General features: G+C 44.6%; 5 protein-coding genes across 6 annotated transcripts; 4 read left to right on the forward strand and 1 right to left on the reverse strand.

Moving 5' to 3' along the window:
* Positions 1-2,458: 2,458 nt before the first annotated feature.
* LOC120445068 (C3 and PZP-like alpha-2-macroglobulin domain-containing protein 8) lies at positions 2,459-4,976 on the forward strand. The gene is made up of 3 exons (XM_039625194.2): positions 2,459-2,608; positions 3,529-3,930; positions 4,302-4,976. Exons 1-3 carry the CDS (start codon positions 2,599-2,601, stop codon positions 4,778-4,780), a joined length of 891 nt encoding a protein of 296 aa, XP_039481128.1. The 5' UTR covers positions 2,459-2,598; the 3' UTR covers positions 4,781-4,976.
* Positions 4,977-6,089: 1,113 nt separating this feature from the next.
* Positions 6,090-7,429, forward strand: LOC120445051 (acidic mammalian chitinase). The gene is made up of 3 exons (XM_039625168.1): positions 6,090-6,208; positions 6,283-6,724; positions 6,782-7,429. Exons 1-3 carry the CDS (start codon positions 6,124-6,126, stop codon positions 7,383-7,385), a joined length of 1,131 nt encoding a protein of 376 aa, XP_039481102.1. The 5' UTR covers positions 6,090-6,123; the 3' UTR covers positions 7,386-7,429.
* A 1,455-nt stretch (positions 7,430-8,884) lies between these two features.
* Positions 8,885-10,598, forward strand: LOC120445045 (acidic mammalian chitinase). The gene is made up of 5 exons (XM_039625158.1): positions 8,885-8,978; positions 9,041-9,217; positions 9,280-9,550; positions 9,612-9,820; positions 9,873-10,598. The coding sequence occupies exons 1-5, from the start codon at positions 8,909-8,911 to the stop codon at positions 10,559-10,561; spliced, it is 1,416 nt and encodes a 471-aa protein (XP_039481092.1). The 5' UTR covers positions 8,885-8,908; the 3' UTR covers positions 10,562-10,598.
* A 454-nt stretch (positions 10,599-11,052) lies between these two features.
* On the forward strand, positions 11,053-12,840 carry LOC120445046 (chitinase-3-like protein 1). 2 transcript variants are annotated; one of them, XM_039625159.2, is made up of 4 exons: positions 11,053-11,254; positions 11,328-11,504; positions 11,555-11,822; positions 11,882-12,840. In XM_039625159.2, the coding sequence occupies exons 1-4, from the start codon at positions 11,194-11,196 to the stop codon at positions 12,780-12,782; spliced, it is 1,407 nt and encodes a 468-aa protein (XP_039481093.1). In that variant the 5' UTR covers positions 11,053-11,193; the 3' UTR covers positions 12,783-12,840. The 2 variants fall into 2 exon arrangements, with proteins under 2 accessions (XP_039481093.1, XP_039481095.1); XM_039625161.2 differs by lacking the exon at positions 11,053-11,254 and having other exon boundaries at positions 11,363-11,504; positions 11,568-11,822.
* On the reverse strand, positions 12,830-14,402 carry LOC120445044 (chitinase-3-like protein 1). The gene is made up of 3 exons (XM_039625157.2): positions 14,286-14,402; positions 13,775-14,231; positions 12,830-13,718 (listed from the first exon to the last, which is right to left on the reverse strand). The coding sequence occupies exons 1-3, from the start codon at positions 14,368-14,370 to the stop codon at positions 12,830-12,832; spliced, it is 1,431 nt and encodes a 476-aa protein (XP_039481091.1). The 5' UTR covers positions 14,371-14,402.
* Positions 14,403-14,409: the final 7 nt, after the last annotated feature.

The raw sequence follows: 14,409 nt of genomic DNA on the forward strand, positions 1-14,409 counted from the left end.
CACACACATAGAAATGTTTATATTGGTTTATTTTTATGTTTTCAGCTGATTTGGTTTTGGGCAAGTTGAACGATTTCATAATAAGTAGACACTGTTTCACGTGGCTCAACGGGGCGTATACGCGATAAGTCAATCTAACGCTATCTCTGCTCGCATTTATGCACTTTTCCTTTCGTTTACAATGCAATCTGTGTACTTAGCCCATTATAAACAGTAAACGTGTGTCTAGGTATGAAATAATCCACTTTATAAAGGTAGAATATTATGAAACATCATAATACAGCTAAGAATAAGTCATTTTCGACTCGGGTTACTGCGAAGTTGATTGCCCTAGGCCACTTATGTCTCAATTGGCGGTTGACACTTTCGAGAAAATCCGGTGGGCTGGTACTGAGACCCAATTGGATCCAATTGAGTGAACTCAACCAGATTTACACTTGCCTCTGGAAATGTCGCCAGCGGAAATGTTAATTGAATCGAGTTAACTTATTTCACCAATGAAAATATCTCTTAATTGAATGGCAAGCATGGCAATTGATGGACCAGCATTCCAGAGGTCAGTGTGTTATGCAAACTAAGCAATAAAACTAAATGGAAAAATGTAAACAGATTTAACTTGTTTCGCCAGCTTATCTTGTGCAGTGTTTGTACATTTTGGGGGCTCGTCAATGGGAAAAGTGCATTCTGCATTAAAGTTGCCTGAAAGATTAGATATAAATGATGCAATAATTTGTGAAAGCCAAATCGATCTCTGCTACGTGATACATTCATTCAGGCTTAGCCTCAGCCGTCTCATTATTGTACAAACTACACAAATGTTCTTCCCTAGATCCCAACTCTGTACTTCAGTTTGAGTAAATACTTTCAACTTAAGTTGAAGCTTCAAGTATTTAACTTGTGTAACTATCTGCAACCCAATCTCTATCCTCCCAGATGAACTGAACTTGAAACCTGAAGTCCTCTTGGTAAAATGATCTATTACTACGCCAAAAGTTAACAACAAATGGAACCCTTTCATGAGCAGTGCATTGTTTGTTTACTCGTCTGCCGTCGTATATATTTGTATTTGTATATATTTCTGGCTGTATGTTCAGGTGTCTCCGATATAAATACACCAAGTTGCACGGCGTGAGCAATTGATCTACTCTTATCACAAGACAATTTGGCACGGCCAGCACCAGCTGGGAACACAAATAACAATTTGTTTATTTTAGACAATATTACTTCGTGGTGATTTTCTGCGCATGCACGTTGTTCGATATAAATGTAAAAAAAAAGTGCGACCAACCGGCGAGACGAAAGAAAACCGACTGACATTGAGAAGCCAAGAAAAAATCAGTGGTGACGCAAAGAAAGATAATCCCACTTTCGTCACAGGACGGATAAAGAAGCGTAGTACCCAAAAGAATTGGTCTTACCATTTGGCACTCAATTATAGACTGCCCCCAAAAAGTATGCTACAATATGCTGGTAAAACACATTTTATAAATCTACTACGGCAGCGCAATAAATAAATGATGATCCAATATGGGTAACCTTATTATTGTTGTTTGTATTCTAGCACATTATATCAGCATCAACCATATTAGACCCTTGCGGTGAAATCATTGGCAGTAGCTTTTGATGCCCTGGTTTGGATACCCATGTGACCACACAATGTAAAAGCAGCACATGACGCCAAAATAAGTGACGACACTAACGGCAAATAGCACGATACACAAATGGATCGAACAGAATGTACCCTAGCTTAAATAAAACAACATCAAAGTGGGTTAAAGTTTACTTTACACATCATTCGTACCCTAAAAATTAAATATTCCAATTTTAAACAATACTTTGAACTTATTTACAGATGCGTACTTCATTTTACTAACCCCTCCGTTTTTGAAATAGGTTACTTAATCGACGGAAAATAATAGTGTATTTTGTAATAGTATACATTTTTTAATTTGCAAGTCGAAATAAAAATTATCATGCCCATAGCAAAAGCATTAAAGCAATAAAAGCTTGCTGATGGTTTTGATGACTAAGCGGCAGCTTTTGCCAACTTGAGTCATAGACCTCCGAAGGAAAACTAGGTGACAAAACTACCATAGTAAAGCCGAAGCTTACATGCGCTTTCCTAGACATTTAAAGCCTTAATAAAAGGACTAAAGGTTAAAAAATTAATTGCATTGAAAAAATAATTTTGCTGTGTATACAATAAATCTACCTATAAATATAGGTATAATCATATTCCAAAGTCAGGCCATTATTCCAAAAATTAACAGCCTCCACTTAAGATTATAATTGTCTTAATTAAGATTTAACATATATTTGATTGTAAAATCATTTAAGAAAATGAAGTGATTTTAAAATGAATTCATAAGCAGTACAACTCTATGCGAATAAGTTACCTATTCGAAATGGTACAGTCGAATACTTTCTATTTGTCCAACGATCTCCCGTTCGCAAGTGAGAGCCCCAAAGCTTGTGGAGCTTTTATTCTCGCATTGTTTCCATTTTTTAGCGGTGCTTACCTCGCCGGCATTTGGGCTCCATTGGGGCAGTTTGAATCAGAATCTCAGTAAGCGAACATCGTTGATAGAACCAGCCATCATGCCAATCGGTGAGTTTCCCAGTGGATGTGAGTGTGGGTGGAGTGCCCTGAGCAGTTGGATAATGTAATGGATAATTGGGTGAATTTAAAGATGGGGAAACGAGCGGCGGAACTTTTGGCCCAAGACCAAAATAAAATTGTGTCGTCCAATTCCTAGAATCGAGACCTATCATTCTTTATCTATGTTGCTTTTCTGCCAGTGGAAAATACAAGCAACTTTCACCTTGTGATCGTCCAGATTCAATTAATAGCAATATGCTATATATTTTTGACTGCCTTTGTTGGTTTAATTTATGACCCATCGAATTGATTCTCGACCCAAGGTGTCCGAAAATGTTCACCATCTGCGATGAGTCACTTGTCTTCGCCTTGAACTCCGGCAATAATCAATAGGAATTCAGCAAGGGTGACCCACGGGGTCAGAGGAAAGATGCACCTCCAATGATGTCATGCGAAATAATGTTGCTTGAGAAACCATTCGTGTAATCTATTCAAAGCGAAAAGCACAACCTCGCATATACGAGTATCTGGGCAAATGTTTGTCGCTCGAGACTGGCAGTAAAGCCGGCTCGGAACTCGAAATAAAGCTTGAGTGGAATTAGCTAGAATATTTTGCTGCAAAGAACCGATGGCGATCTAAATGACATCATGCGAATGGTGCTAATAAACAAGCGAAAACAAAAACAGACGCTAAACATGCTGATATATATCTACATACGTAGAAAAAACTCACAAACATAAAAATAGCTACGAATTCTTTCCAGTTCAAGAATTTTGTATGACAACACTCTCATGTTTGAGGTTGTTAATTCAAACCCCAAAACCTTCCCACCACTCAAAGTTGTAGTAGCAGTACAGTTGGCTCAAAAAATCGTAGCCGTGTAGAGTAACCACAGAAATTGTGATCTAATATGCCATTTCGTTTGCAGAAGTCAACACCCCCGATAAGTTGGAGTACCAGTTCTTCCCCGCCAGCGGAGGAGTGTTCACCTTCAAGGTGCGCTCGCCCAAGGATGCCCACTTGGCCCTCACACCCGCGCCCGAGGAGAACGGCCCCATCTTCGAGATCTTCCTGGGCGGATGGGAGAACACCAAGTCCGTGATCCGCAAGGACCGCCAGAAGCCCGAGGTCGCTGAGGTGCCCACTCCGGGCATCCTGGATGCCGGCGAGTTCCGTGGCTTCTGGGTGCGCTGGTACGACAATGTCATCACCGTTGGCCGCGAAGGAGACGCCGCTGCCTTCCTTTCCTACGATGCTGGTAGCCTGTTCCCGGTCAACTTCGTCGGCATCTGCACCGGATGGGGAGCCAGCGGAACCTGGCTGATTGATGGTGAGTTTACACACAGCTCCACCCCTTTTCTATCGAACGACAGGTGTTTACCCTCTCTCTGATTAGTTTACCCATCGTAATGATCTAAGTGATCTTTTGTCCTACAGCTGCTCAATGAAATCTATTGTCTAGTTGCAAAGTCAGCTGATTCAATTTGAATATCGAATGCTACCTGTAGAGAAGGGTTTCCATATTTGGTATAGATAGGTTAGCCCATAAAAAACCAACCGAGCGACCAATAATCCTAAATTTCTCATAAAGGAATAATATGGATTGGCTAGATATAGACATAGTATATCGATATAGTATATAGAAATAAGATTTGCTGTTGATTTTATGAGTTTCTGACAAATGCCACTATTTCCTTGCAGAGTCCGCCCCATCGGCTCCCGTCATGGGCTTTGCCGCGCCCACCGGAAGCGGACCTGGATGCTGGGTGGCCGCCGCCAACGGAGAGGTGCCGCCCAACGCCCTGGAGGGAGGATTCGACAGCAGCGAGCAGTTGTACATCGCCCGTGCCCGCCACGAGGGCGACCTCATTCCCGGCAAGCTGCATCCCTCCCATGGAGTGACCTACGTGGCCTGGGGAGGCGGCGAGCACGGACACGCCGAGTACGAGGTGCTGTGCGCTGGCGGCGGCCAGTGGGTGCCGGTGGATGCCGGTAACATCCCGCCCAACGCCGTGCCCGCCGGTGAGACCGCCGAGGGTGAGCCGCTCTTCATTGGCCGTGCCACCCACGAGGGAACCATCACTGTGGGCAAGGTGCAGCCCTCCCACGGATGCTGCTACATTCCGTACGGCGGCGAGGAGCTGGCCTACAAGGAGTTCGAGATCTACGTGGCCAACTAAACCGCGGATCGAATGTCCAATGCACTGAAACACGTTTGTTAATTTGAGCGCTTTACAGTTGAACTGGTCGCAGAAATTTTATTTATATTTGCATTTCTACTCAAAGCTGTTGGAGAATCTCTATTTTATGTCGAAAAGTTTATTACGTTGTTCACCGAAATTGGTTAATAAACAATAAATATGTTTAAGAAAATAACATATCAGAAATTGGCTGTCATTTGAAATTCCAAAAAGGGTATATTTGAATTCATTACGCTTGGAAATAAAAATAATAATAAGCTAAATAGTTGCTAAAACTTTCAAAAAAAAAGTAATAAAAATATAGTTTAGACTAGTTTTATTTGGGTTTTAATGAATTTAACTACCTGTATTTTAATTCACAGTTCTATCGCAATCATTAATCACCTTTTAATCCATTTGTACTCAATGAGATTATTATCGTACATTCCTTATGTTGAATGAAGTCATTCATGGCACTATCTTAAAACGAGTGCAATCGCTGAAATACAGATTACCTTAAGCAGCCCATTCAAAATAATTTACGCCCACTTGATGAAAATCTTTTCCTTATCTCATTATCAATGAACCCATAAACACCTCATAATCTAAAAATAGTTAAACAAATAAATCTGGTGAAATGTCGACAGTAAAAAGAGCATATTACTATATAGCTATTATACCCAAAACTTGTTTCTTATATTAAATAACCAATCATATATAAACCATATATAAATGGGTATAGTTTAGTCGATAGGTCTACAACAAAATTGAAGTCAATTGCCAGCATATCACGTTTTTCTGTCCTATATAATAACTTACCTTCTTATGACTGTTTGAACACCTGGCTTTAGAATGTCTTTAAAAGTAATAGTTATGACAGACCCATAAATACTTATTTGGTAATTTGTAGATTTTTAAATATGTTAGATTTTAGGTAGTAAAGCTTAGACACAAGCTTAAGATACTTGTAAACTTCAAATCTGATGATAAATATTGAGCAAACATATGGCGAAATGGAAGGTAGAGGATCATGCTGTACAACACAGTACTTATGTTTCTATTAAGCCCAATATGCTTTTATGAACTACTTTTGCCGAATATACAGAAAATGTTTAATGTTCAAGCACCTCTTCAGAGAATTTACAACGTAAGGGATGGTAAACAAAAATGAATCTGTACTTAAGATACAGATACCGGTCTATAGTATAAATATTAAAATTCAAAGCACGCGACGAAGTCCTAATAAATTTGTCAGACAGGTGGAGTGGAGTAGCCGACCAACCTGATAAAGATAAGGGTAGTGATAAGATCCGTTAGGCAGGGTATAAATACCTAGATGGAGCATGAACCAAACAGCATTTCTTGCAATGGGAAAGTTATTGGCACTACTCGCAGTCCTCTGCCTTAGCCAGGTTATCGGTGCTGAACGTAAGTCCCATCTAGGCGAATTCCAAACTTGTTGGCTTAATAGTTAATCGATCTGTATTCCTGCCACAATCCAGGCATCGTCAACTGCTACTGGGGCACCTGGGCCAACTACCGCAGCGGCAATGGCAAGTTCGATGTGTCCAACATCGATTCCGGTCTGTGCACCCATCTGAGCTACTCCTTCTTTGGAATCAATGATAATGGTGAGATCCAGTCCCTGGACACCTGGCTGGATTACGATCTGGGCTTCATCAACAAGGCGGTTAGCCTGAAGAACCAGAACTCCAACCTGAAGGTCCTGGCCGTCGTCGGTGGCTGGAACGAGGGCTCCACCAAGTACTCCTCGATGGCCGGCGATTGGTACAAGCGCCAGAACTTCATCAACTCCGCCCTGAACCTGCTGCGCAACAATGGCTTCGATGGTCTGGATCTGGACTGGGAGTACCCCAACCAGCGCGGAGGCAACTGGAACGATCGTGCTAACTTTGTGACTCTCTTGCGCGAAATTAAGGAGGCGTGAGTACAGGATCTACTCCTTAAGTCTACGTTTAGTTAATGGTTTTTGACCTGCAGGTTCGCTCCCTATGGTTATGAGTTGGGTATTGCTGTGGGCGCCGGCGAGTCATTGGCCACTGCATCCTACGAGATTGCCAACATTGCTCAGCATGTCAACTTCATCAACGTGATGACCTACGACTTTGCCATGGCCTCCGATGGCCAGACCGGTTTCAATGCCCCCCAGTGGGCCGTGGAGAACGCCATCAACTTCTGGTTGAGCCAGGGTGCTCCGGCCAACAAGCTGGTGCTCGGCGTTGGCACCTACGGACGCTCCTTCCAGCTGTCGGACTCCTCCCAGAACTGGCCGGGAGCACCGTGCCGCGGTGAGGGCTCTGCTGGATCCTACACTGGATCTACCGGCTACTTGGGCTACAACGAGATCTGCCAGAACAACTGGCACACCATCTTCGACTATGGAAATGCCGCTCCCTACGCCTACTCCGGTGACCAGTGGGTGAGCTTCGACAACGTACTCAGTGTCCAGTACAAGATGGACTTTGCTCTGTCCAAGGGTCTGGCCGGTGCCATGATCTGGTCCCTGGAGACAGATGACTACCGCGGTCTGTGCGGTCAGTCCTATCCTCTGCTCAGGACCATCAACGAGAAGCTGCGTTGGTAAAAGGGAACTCCAATTATTAAAAATAAATGTTTGAACATTGAAAAGGCTCTGGTTTTTGTGACTTTTGGGAATGCCTCAAAAGTTATACCACCTTAACTCTAAGGGAAAACCAAAAATATATCTATTAAGGAATCCCTTAAACTTGTAAGCACTCTGTGTAAATGACTGATAAAACCTTTACATGACTTTGAAAAAAAGGGATATAGTATTTTGTACCGGAATCTAAATACTTTCAAATACTTCCAAATATTTCTGTAAATACGTAGAGCTCAAAGTCCAAACAAAAACATATCTGAAAGTGCGATCGACATTTGTTTGTTTAATACCACTCACTCGTAGAGTAAAAGGGTATACTAGACTCGCTGAAACGTATGTAACAGATAGACCAGAGCCTGCAACCCAGATATTTTACTGATATAGATATTGTATATAACTTTACAACTGTATGTTCCATTAAACTTCACAGAGATGTAAAAGTTCTCTAGTATCAAATCCTTTGATGCCAATTTTGAATGCATACAAACTAATCATATTTCCTTTAATCGGTAATATTGAAGTTAATTTCTAGATAAAACAAGAGAGAACGCTATAGTCGAGTTCCCCGACTATCTGATACCCGTTACTCAGCCAGTGGATGTGCGAAGAAGAAATTTCAACACTGACAGTTTTTGGCGGTTTGTGGGCGTGGCAAAAAGTTTTTTGGCAAATTGATAGAAATTTACAAGACTAATACAAAAATGAAAAAATATCAAAACATTTTTCAAAAGTGTGGGCGTGGCAGCTTTTGGCGGTTTGTGGGCGTTAGAGTGGGCGTGGCAACATGAATCGACAAACTTGCGCTGCTTCTATGTCTGGAGTCGGTATGCTTAATCTCTACTTTCTAGCTTTAGTAGTTCCTGAGATCTCGACGTTCATACGGACGGACAGACGGACATGGCCAGATCGACTCGGCTATTGATCCTGATCAAGAATATATATACTTTATATGGTCGGAAACGCTTCCTTCTGCCTGTTATATACTTTTCAACGAATCTAGTATACCCTTTTACTCTACGAGTAACGGGTATAAATATAAATCATTATAAAATAAATGTTTTGTTTGTTATTCATAGAATAAATACAAGTTTATTTATTAGATGTACACTTTGTGAAGTGTATGAATGAGTAGCTAGCAACAGTTTTAGTCCCATCCAGGACGATGGTAAAATGTTTCTTCGAGTGGGGTACGATACGATTGCCATTCTCCAAATCTCAAGATGCACTCGAAATTCTGGCAATAAAGTGAAATTTATATGCATAATATAATGTAAGAGTATAGATATAGGTCACTTGTCGTCTCAGTTTCCTCGCTGAGTGCAATATATTAGACTTTTGTTTTCAATTTCAGCGATTTCTTATGTGAAGTGGCGATTTATCAACGCTGTCGATGTCATACCGATAAGAAATTTGCTGGTGAGCGGCCTATATAAGCTAGGAACCATAATACGAAGAGCTATTGTTACCATTAACCTACGAAGTGCAGGATGAAGTTAGTCTCGATTTGGGCCTTGGCAGCTCTTTGCCTTTGCCTTGGACAAGTGGCCAGCAGCGAAAGTGAGTAGTTGATAACGTTTGCTCAGGAATTGGTATCTCATTGGAGCCCTGTAATCCTGCAGAGCTGCTTAACTGCTACTGGGGCACCTGGGCCAACTACCGTCCCGGAGATGGAAAGTTCACTCCCTCGGACATCGACCCCTCTCTGTGCACCCACATCAGCTACACCTTCTTTGGAATCAGCGATGCCGGCGAGTTCAAGTCCCTGGACACCTGGCTGGACATGGACGATGGACTTGGTAAGTTATACTATTATCTATTTAAAGTTAGAGAATGTTAATGAAATGGGTTTTCCATGCAGGTTTCATTAGCCAGACGATTGCACTGAAGCAGCGCAACCCAAACCTCAAGATTTTGGCTGTGGTTGGTGGCTGGAACGAAGGTTCCACCAAGTACTCGGCCATGGCTGCTGATCCTGCCAAGCGTGCCACCTTTGTCTCCACTTCGCTGGCTTTCATTCAGCAGTACGGCTTTGATGGTTTGGATTTGGACTGGGAGTACCCTGGACAGCGAGGAGGCAGTGAAGCGGATCGCGAGAACTTCGTTACCCTGCTGCGCGAGATTAAGGAAACGTGAGTGGTCATGGCGTTGGTTATTCCTGGCCACACAATAACATGTATCAATCTCCGACAGCTACGACCAGTATGGCTTGGAACTGGGCATTGCTGTCGGTGCCTCCGAGAAATCGGCCAGCATTTCATACGATATTCCGGCCATTTCGCAGCACTTGACTTTCATTAACGTTATGACCTACGACTTCCACATGGCTCTGGATGGCTATCTGGGTCTAAACGCTCCTCTGCCCGAGGTCGCCGAATCCATTGACTATTGGCTGTCTCATGGTGAGTTAACGTATCTGGGAATCTAGCTATCAAACTAATGAATAATGCCTAGGTGCACCCGCTGAGAAACTTATCTTGGGCATTGGCTTCTATGGCCACAGCTACCAGATGTCCGATAGCTCACAGAACTGGCCCGGAGCTGCGTGCATTGGTCCCGGAACTGCTGGCAGCTACACCCGGGAAAATGGATTCCTGGGCTACCACGAAATCTGCCTGAACAACTGGCAAACCGTTTTCGATCAGGAGAACGGTGCTCCGTATGCTTTCCAGGGAGATCAATGGATCGGCTATGACAATCCCGAAAGTATCCAGCTGAAGATGCAGCTGGTCGAGACCCGCAATCTGGGTGGTGCCATGATGTGGTCCATCGAGACGGATGATTTCCGTGGCCTGTGCGGAGAGTCCTATCCCCTGCTTAAGACCATGAACCGTGCTCTGGGCAAGGAAGTGAGCGGAGGAGGTGGCAGCGGCGGAGGAGGAAGTGTTACTGCCGCTCCAACTGCTGCTCCAACTGCTGCTCCCACTCCGGCACCCACTCCCGGTGGTGGAAGTGGTGGCAACGGAGGAGGCTCCAGTGGAGCCTGCTCCACAGATGGTCACTTTCTGTCGGTGGGCGATTGCAATAAGTACTTCCAGTGCGCCGGTGGTGTCCGTTTCGACTTTCAATGCGGAGAAGGACTGTACTTCAGTACCGCAACCAACATATGCGACTGGCCAGCCAATGTCGATTGTCCCTATTAAATGATTAGCAAATGAAAATAAACAAACGTGACTATTACACAAGAAATCAATTATTTTTCAAGTGTCCGCTGTGAGAAATTGTATATTATTAATTCATATTTATGACTAGCGGAATCCCGATTAGATTTAGATTCTAGAAATACTACCATTAACAATTATGAAGTTAGTCACCGCAAGTGGACCTGCGGAAAATTATGAGACATGCCGTGAGGCAAGTGCATATGATTCAATTTCAATATTGAAATACTGATAAAGAACTCAACCACGGTTAGACTTGTTAACAAGAAACCACATTTCTGTAAACACACGTGAGTTACCACGCTTTGTTTCTCGTAATGTGCAATTATTGCCATGACAATGAAGATCAAAGAACACAATTCAATACCCTACTTCTAAAACCGGAAGTGCGTTAAATTGGATCCGAAATTATACATATCCAGTAAGCTGTGCGATTCCAGTATATATTTCTAAGTAAACTGTTTCATAAATGACACTCCTTGTGATCAAAACACTTGTACTTGTCCGAAAACAAATTTAACCCTAGATTTTGTTTACTGAACTATTTCATTTAATCTACGATTAGATAAATGTTGTATAAATTTTAAGTTAAGATCGTTAGGCTTATTTTAGCCATGATTTCTCTCCAGTATGTCCTAATAACATTTCTGATCTGCAGCTGTGTAGCAAAAGAGTGTAAGTAGATCCTAATACTATTCCTTCAAATGCTTCATTCCTTCGAGTCCTTTGAATGTTGTTATTCCTGCAGATAACATCTTTTGTCAATATGATTTGGCCTCCTACTACTACAAAGGACGCAGCCAGTTCTTTGAGTGGCACTTGGACTCCAGACTGTGCACCCACTTGGTCCTTGGCTCTGGAATAGGTGTGGATGGGAAGACCGGTGAACTGAGGATCACCGACAAGATTCTGCTACTGGAGAAGAGTAAGTTGGAGTAATCAAATAGCTGATTGTATATCAATAACTCTTCATAGACAAACTGAGCAGCGTTAAAGCCATGAAGTCGGATAGCATTAAGAAGGTGATGTTTACCATCGGTGGTTGGGCGGAGGATTCCAGCTCGTTCTCCCGCATGATAGCCTCCCCGAAGAAGCGGGACAATTTCTATACCTCTATGTTGAACTTCATGTTCAAGTGGGGATTCGATGGCGTCCAGATCGATTGGCGCTATCCCACACTGCTGGGCGGGCAGCCGGAGGATCGCCAGAACTTTGTGATCCTGCTGGAGGAGCTGGGATTAATGTGAGTCCTTACAGTTGCATCTTCTCATGGTCTACTAAGTGCTTCCCTATTTTCAATAGCTTTCGACATCACCAGCTTATTTTAATGGTGGCTGTGCTGGGACGGGCAAACCAGCTCCACCTGGAAAGCTACCATATTTCCGAGATAGTAAAACACTCGGACTTTATCCACCTGATGATGCACGACGAGCAGGATCCGTATCGCCTGCATTTGGCTTACAGTGCTCCACTTCGTGGATACGAAAACAGCGTGGCGGAGTCCATTGAGCATTGGAAACGAAATGGAAAGGCCTCAGAGAAGCTTATCTTGGGCATCCCGCTCTTCGTGCGCTCCTACACCATGGATAGGAATCAATCGACAGTGGGATCGCCCTGCAAGGGACCCGGCAGACAGACTAAGCAATCCCACCGTCCCGGCTTCATGACCTACAACGAGTGGTGCGTGCGGGAGTCCAAATGGAGCAGGAAGTTTGACCAGATGGCCAAAGTGCCCTATGCCACATTGGGTGATCAGTGGGTAAGCTACGAGAGCCCGGCAAGCATCTGGGCCAAGATGCACCTCTTGCAGGAGCACAAACTGGGGGGTGCCATGGCCTGGACCATTGACGTAGACGATTTCCGGGGCACTTGTGGCGAGAGTTATGGATTGCTTCGTGTAATCTTCGCCGCCTTGGGCGATAAGAATGCGCTCACAACAGAGAAACCGACCACTGAAGCCACCGGAATGTGTCCACATGATGGGTTCAAGCGCAATGGCTGGGACTGCCGTTTGTACCATGAGTGCCGCGATGGGGAGAGGATCTATTATGAGTGCCTGGAGGGTCAGTACTTCGACGAGAACCAGGTCATGTGCCGACCCGCGGCAGAGGTCAGGTGTGATCAGAACTTTGTCATTTGGCGACCAGGAATGCCCGTTTACAACTACAAAAACATGCCACTAAACCTCAAGATCGTTGAGTAGGTCCCTAAAAGTACAGAAACACCGAAACTTTTTTAGACAAATAAAATCTAGCACTTTACTGATCCAGAGTAGTCGCACCTGTTGGTGTCAAGGTCAAAGTTCAGCCCAATGGGACAATCAAAGTTGTGGGTCTTGCCGCCACTGCAATAGTAGAACTTGGAGCAGTTGTCCGGATCACGTACATATCCTTCGGGCGCATCAGTTGGACAACTGAATCCTTTACTGGTCGTTTCCTTGTTCGATTCCGTGGTCAAACCCGATGGGGTGTTGCTGTCGAAGAGCACACGGTTAATTTCGTGCAGCAGGGGATAGGGCTGCTGACCGCAAGTGCCGCGGAAGTCATCCGATTCCAGGGACCAGACCATTATGCCACCCAGATGGTGGTCCATCACGTACTGCGCCTTTAGTGCCAAGCTACGTGGATCTTCGTAACCCACCCACTGGCGCTGCCTATAAGCGTAAGGCACCTGCTGCGTGGCCTCCCATTTCTGTGTCCACTCCTCCTGCTTCATCATCTCACAGAGTTCGTTGTAACCCAGGACGCCCGGTTCGCGGGAGTAGTTTCCTGCAATACCCTTGCCGATATGCGGCGCTCCTGGTTGATTGTCCTCGGCGGTGGCTAACGTGAAGGAGCGGCCGTAGAAAGGAACTCCTAGGATTAGCTTTTCAGCCGGAGCACCTGCTAGCAGCCAATACTTGATCACGGCGTCCACGTTCAGCTGCTGTTGTCGCCCGGTAGAATCACTCGCATCCTTTTCAGCAGCATACAGGGGGGCATTGATGCCCACCACCTTGTCCCACGGTCCGTGAAGGTCGTAGGCCATCACATTAATAAGGTCCAGATACGGGACAATAGCCGGAATGTCGTACGATATTTCAGCGGAGAATTGTGCGGAACCCACAGCAGCACTGAGCAGGAAACCAAATGGTTCCAAGCTGAGAAGGGTTTAAGGGTCAGAGATGGGGCACATCAGAGCACATAATTAACTTACCCCTCCTTCAGCTCCTTTAAAAAGGTAATGTAGTTCGAGCGATCGTCGTTTTTCAGACTGTGACGCTGGCCAGGATACTCCCAATCCAGATCCAGGCCATCGAATCCGTGGCGCTGCAAAAACCTGACCACATCATCCACGAACTTGGCCCGCTTCAAGGGATCACGTGCCACTAAGGAGAATCTCTTGGAACCCTCGTTCCAACCACCCACGGCCACGAGCGTTTTCAACACAGGATTCTTTAGCTTGAGGGCATTAAAGCTCTTGATATTTCCGCGTCCACTATTCTCCTCAAGATCCAGATAAGCGTCAATCACCCGAAGCTGGCCTGTCTCCTCGATGCCCAGGAAGGCGTAAATAAGATGGGTGCACAAAAACGGATCAATATCTTCCACGCCGAACTTGCCCTGACCAGGTCGATAAACGGACCACGTGCCCTGGTAGCACACAACGTTCTCTGCAAGGGGATTTCACCGATAATCCAGGAAAAGGGTCCATCCGTGAAACTTACTTGAAGAGTTGCCTTGTGCAGATGAAGCTGCTGCCATCAGGATTGCCCCGAGGAGCAGCTTAACTAAACCAGATGCGCTCCGCATTTCTTGACCACTAAATGCATACTTCCCGCAACTCCATGA

The sequence above is a fragment of the Drosophila santomea genome, chromosome 2R (assembly GCF_016746245.2).
Source record: "Drosophila santomea strain STO CAGO 1482 chromosome 2R, Prin_Dsan_1.1, whole genome shotgun sequence".
NCBI lineage: Eukaryota > Metazoa > Arthropoda > Insecta > Diptera > Drosophilidae > Drosophila > Drosophila santomea.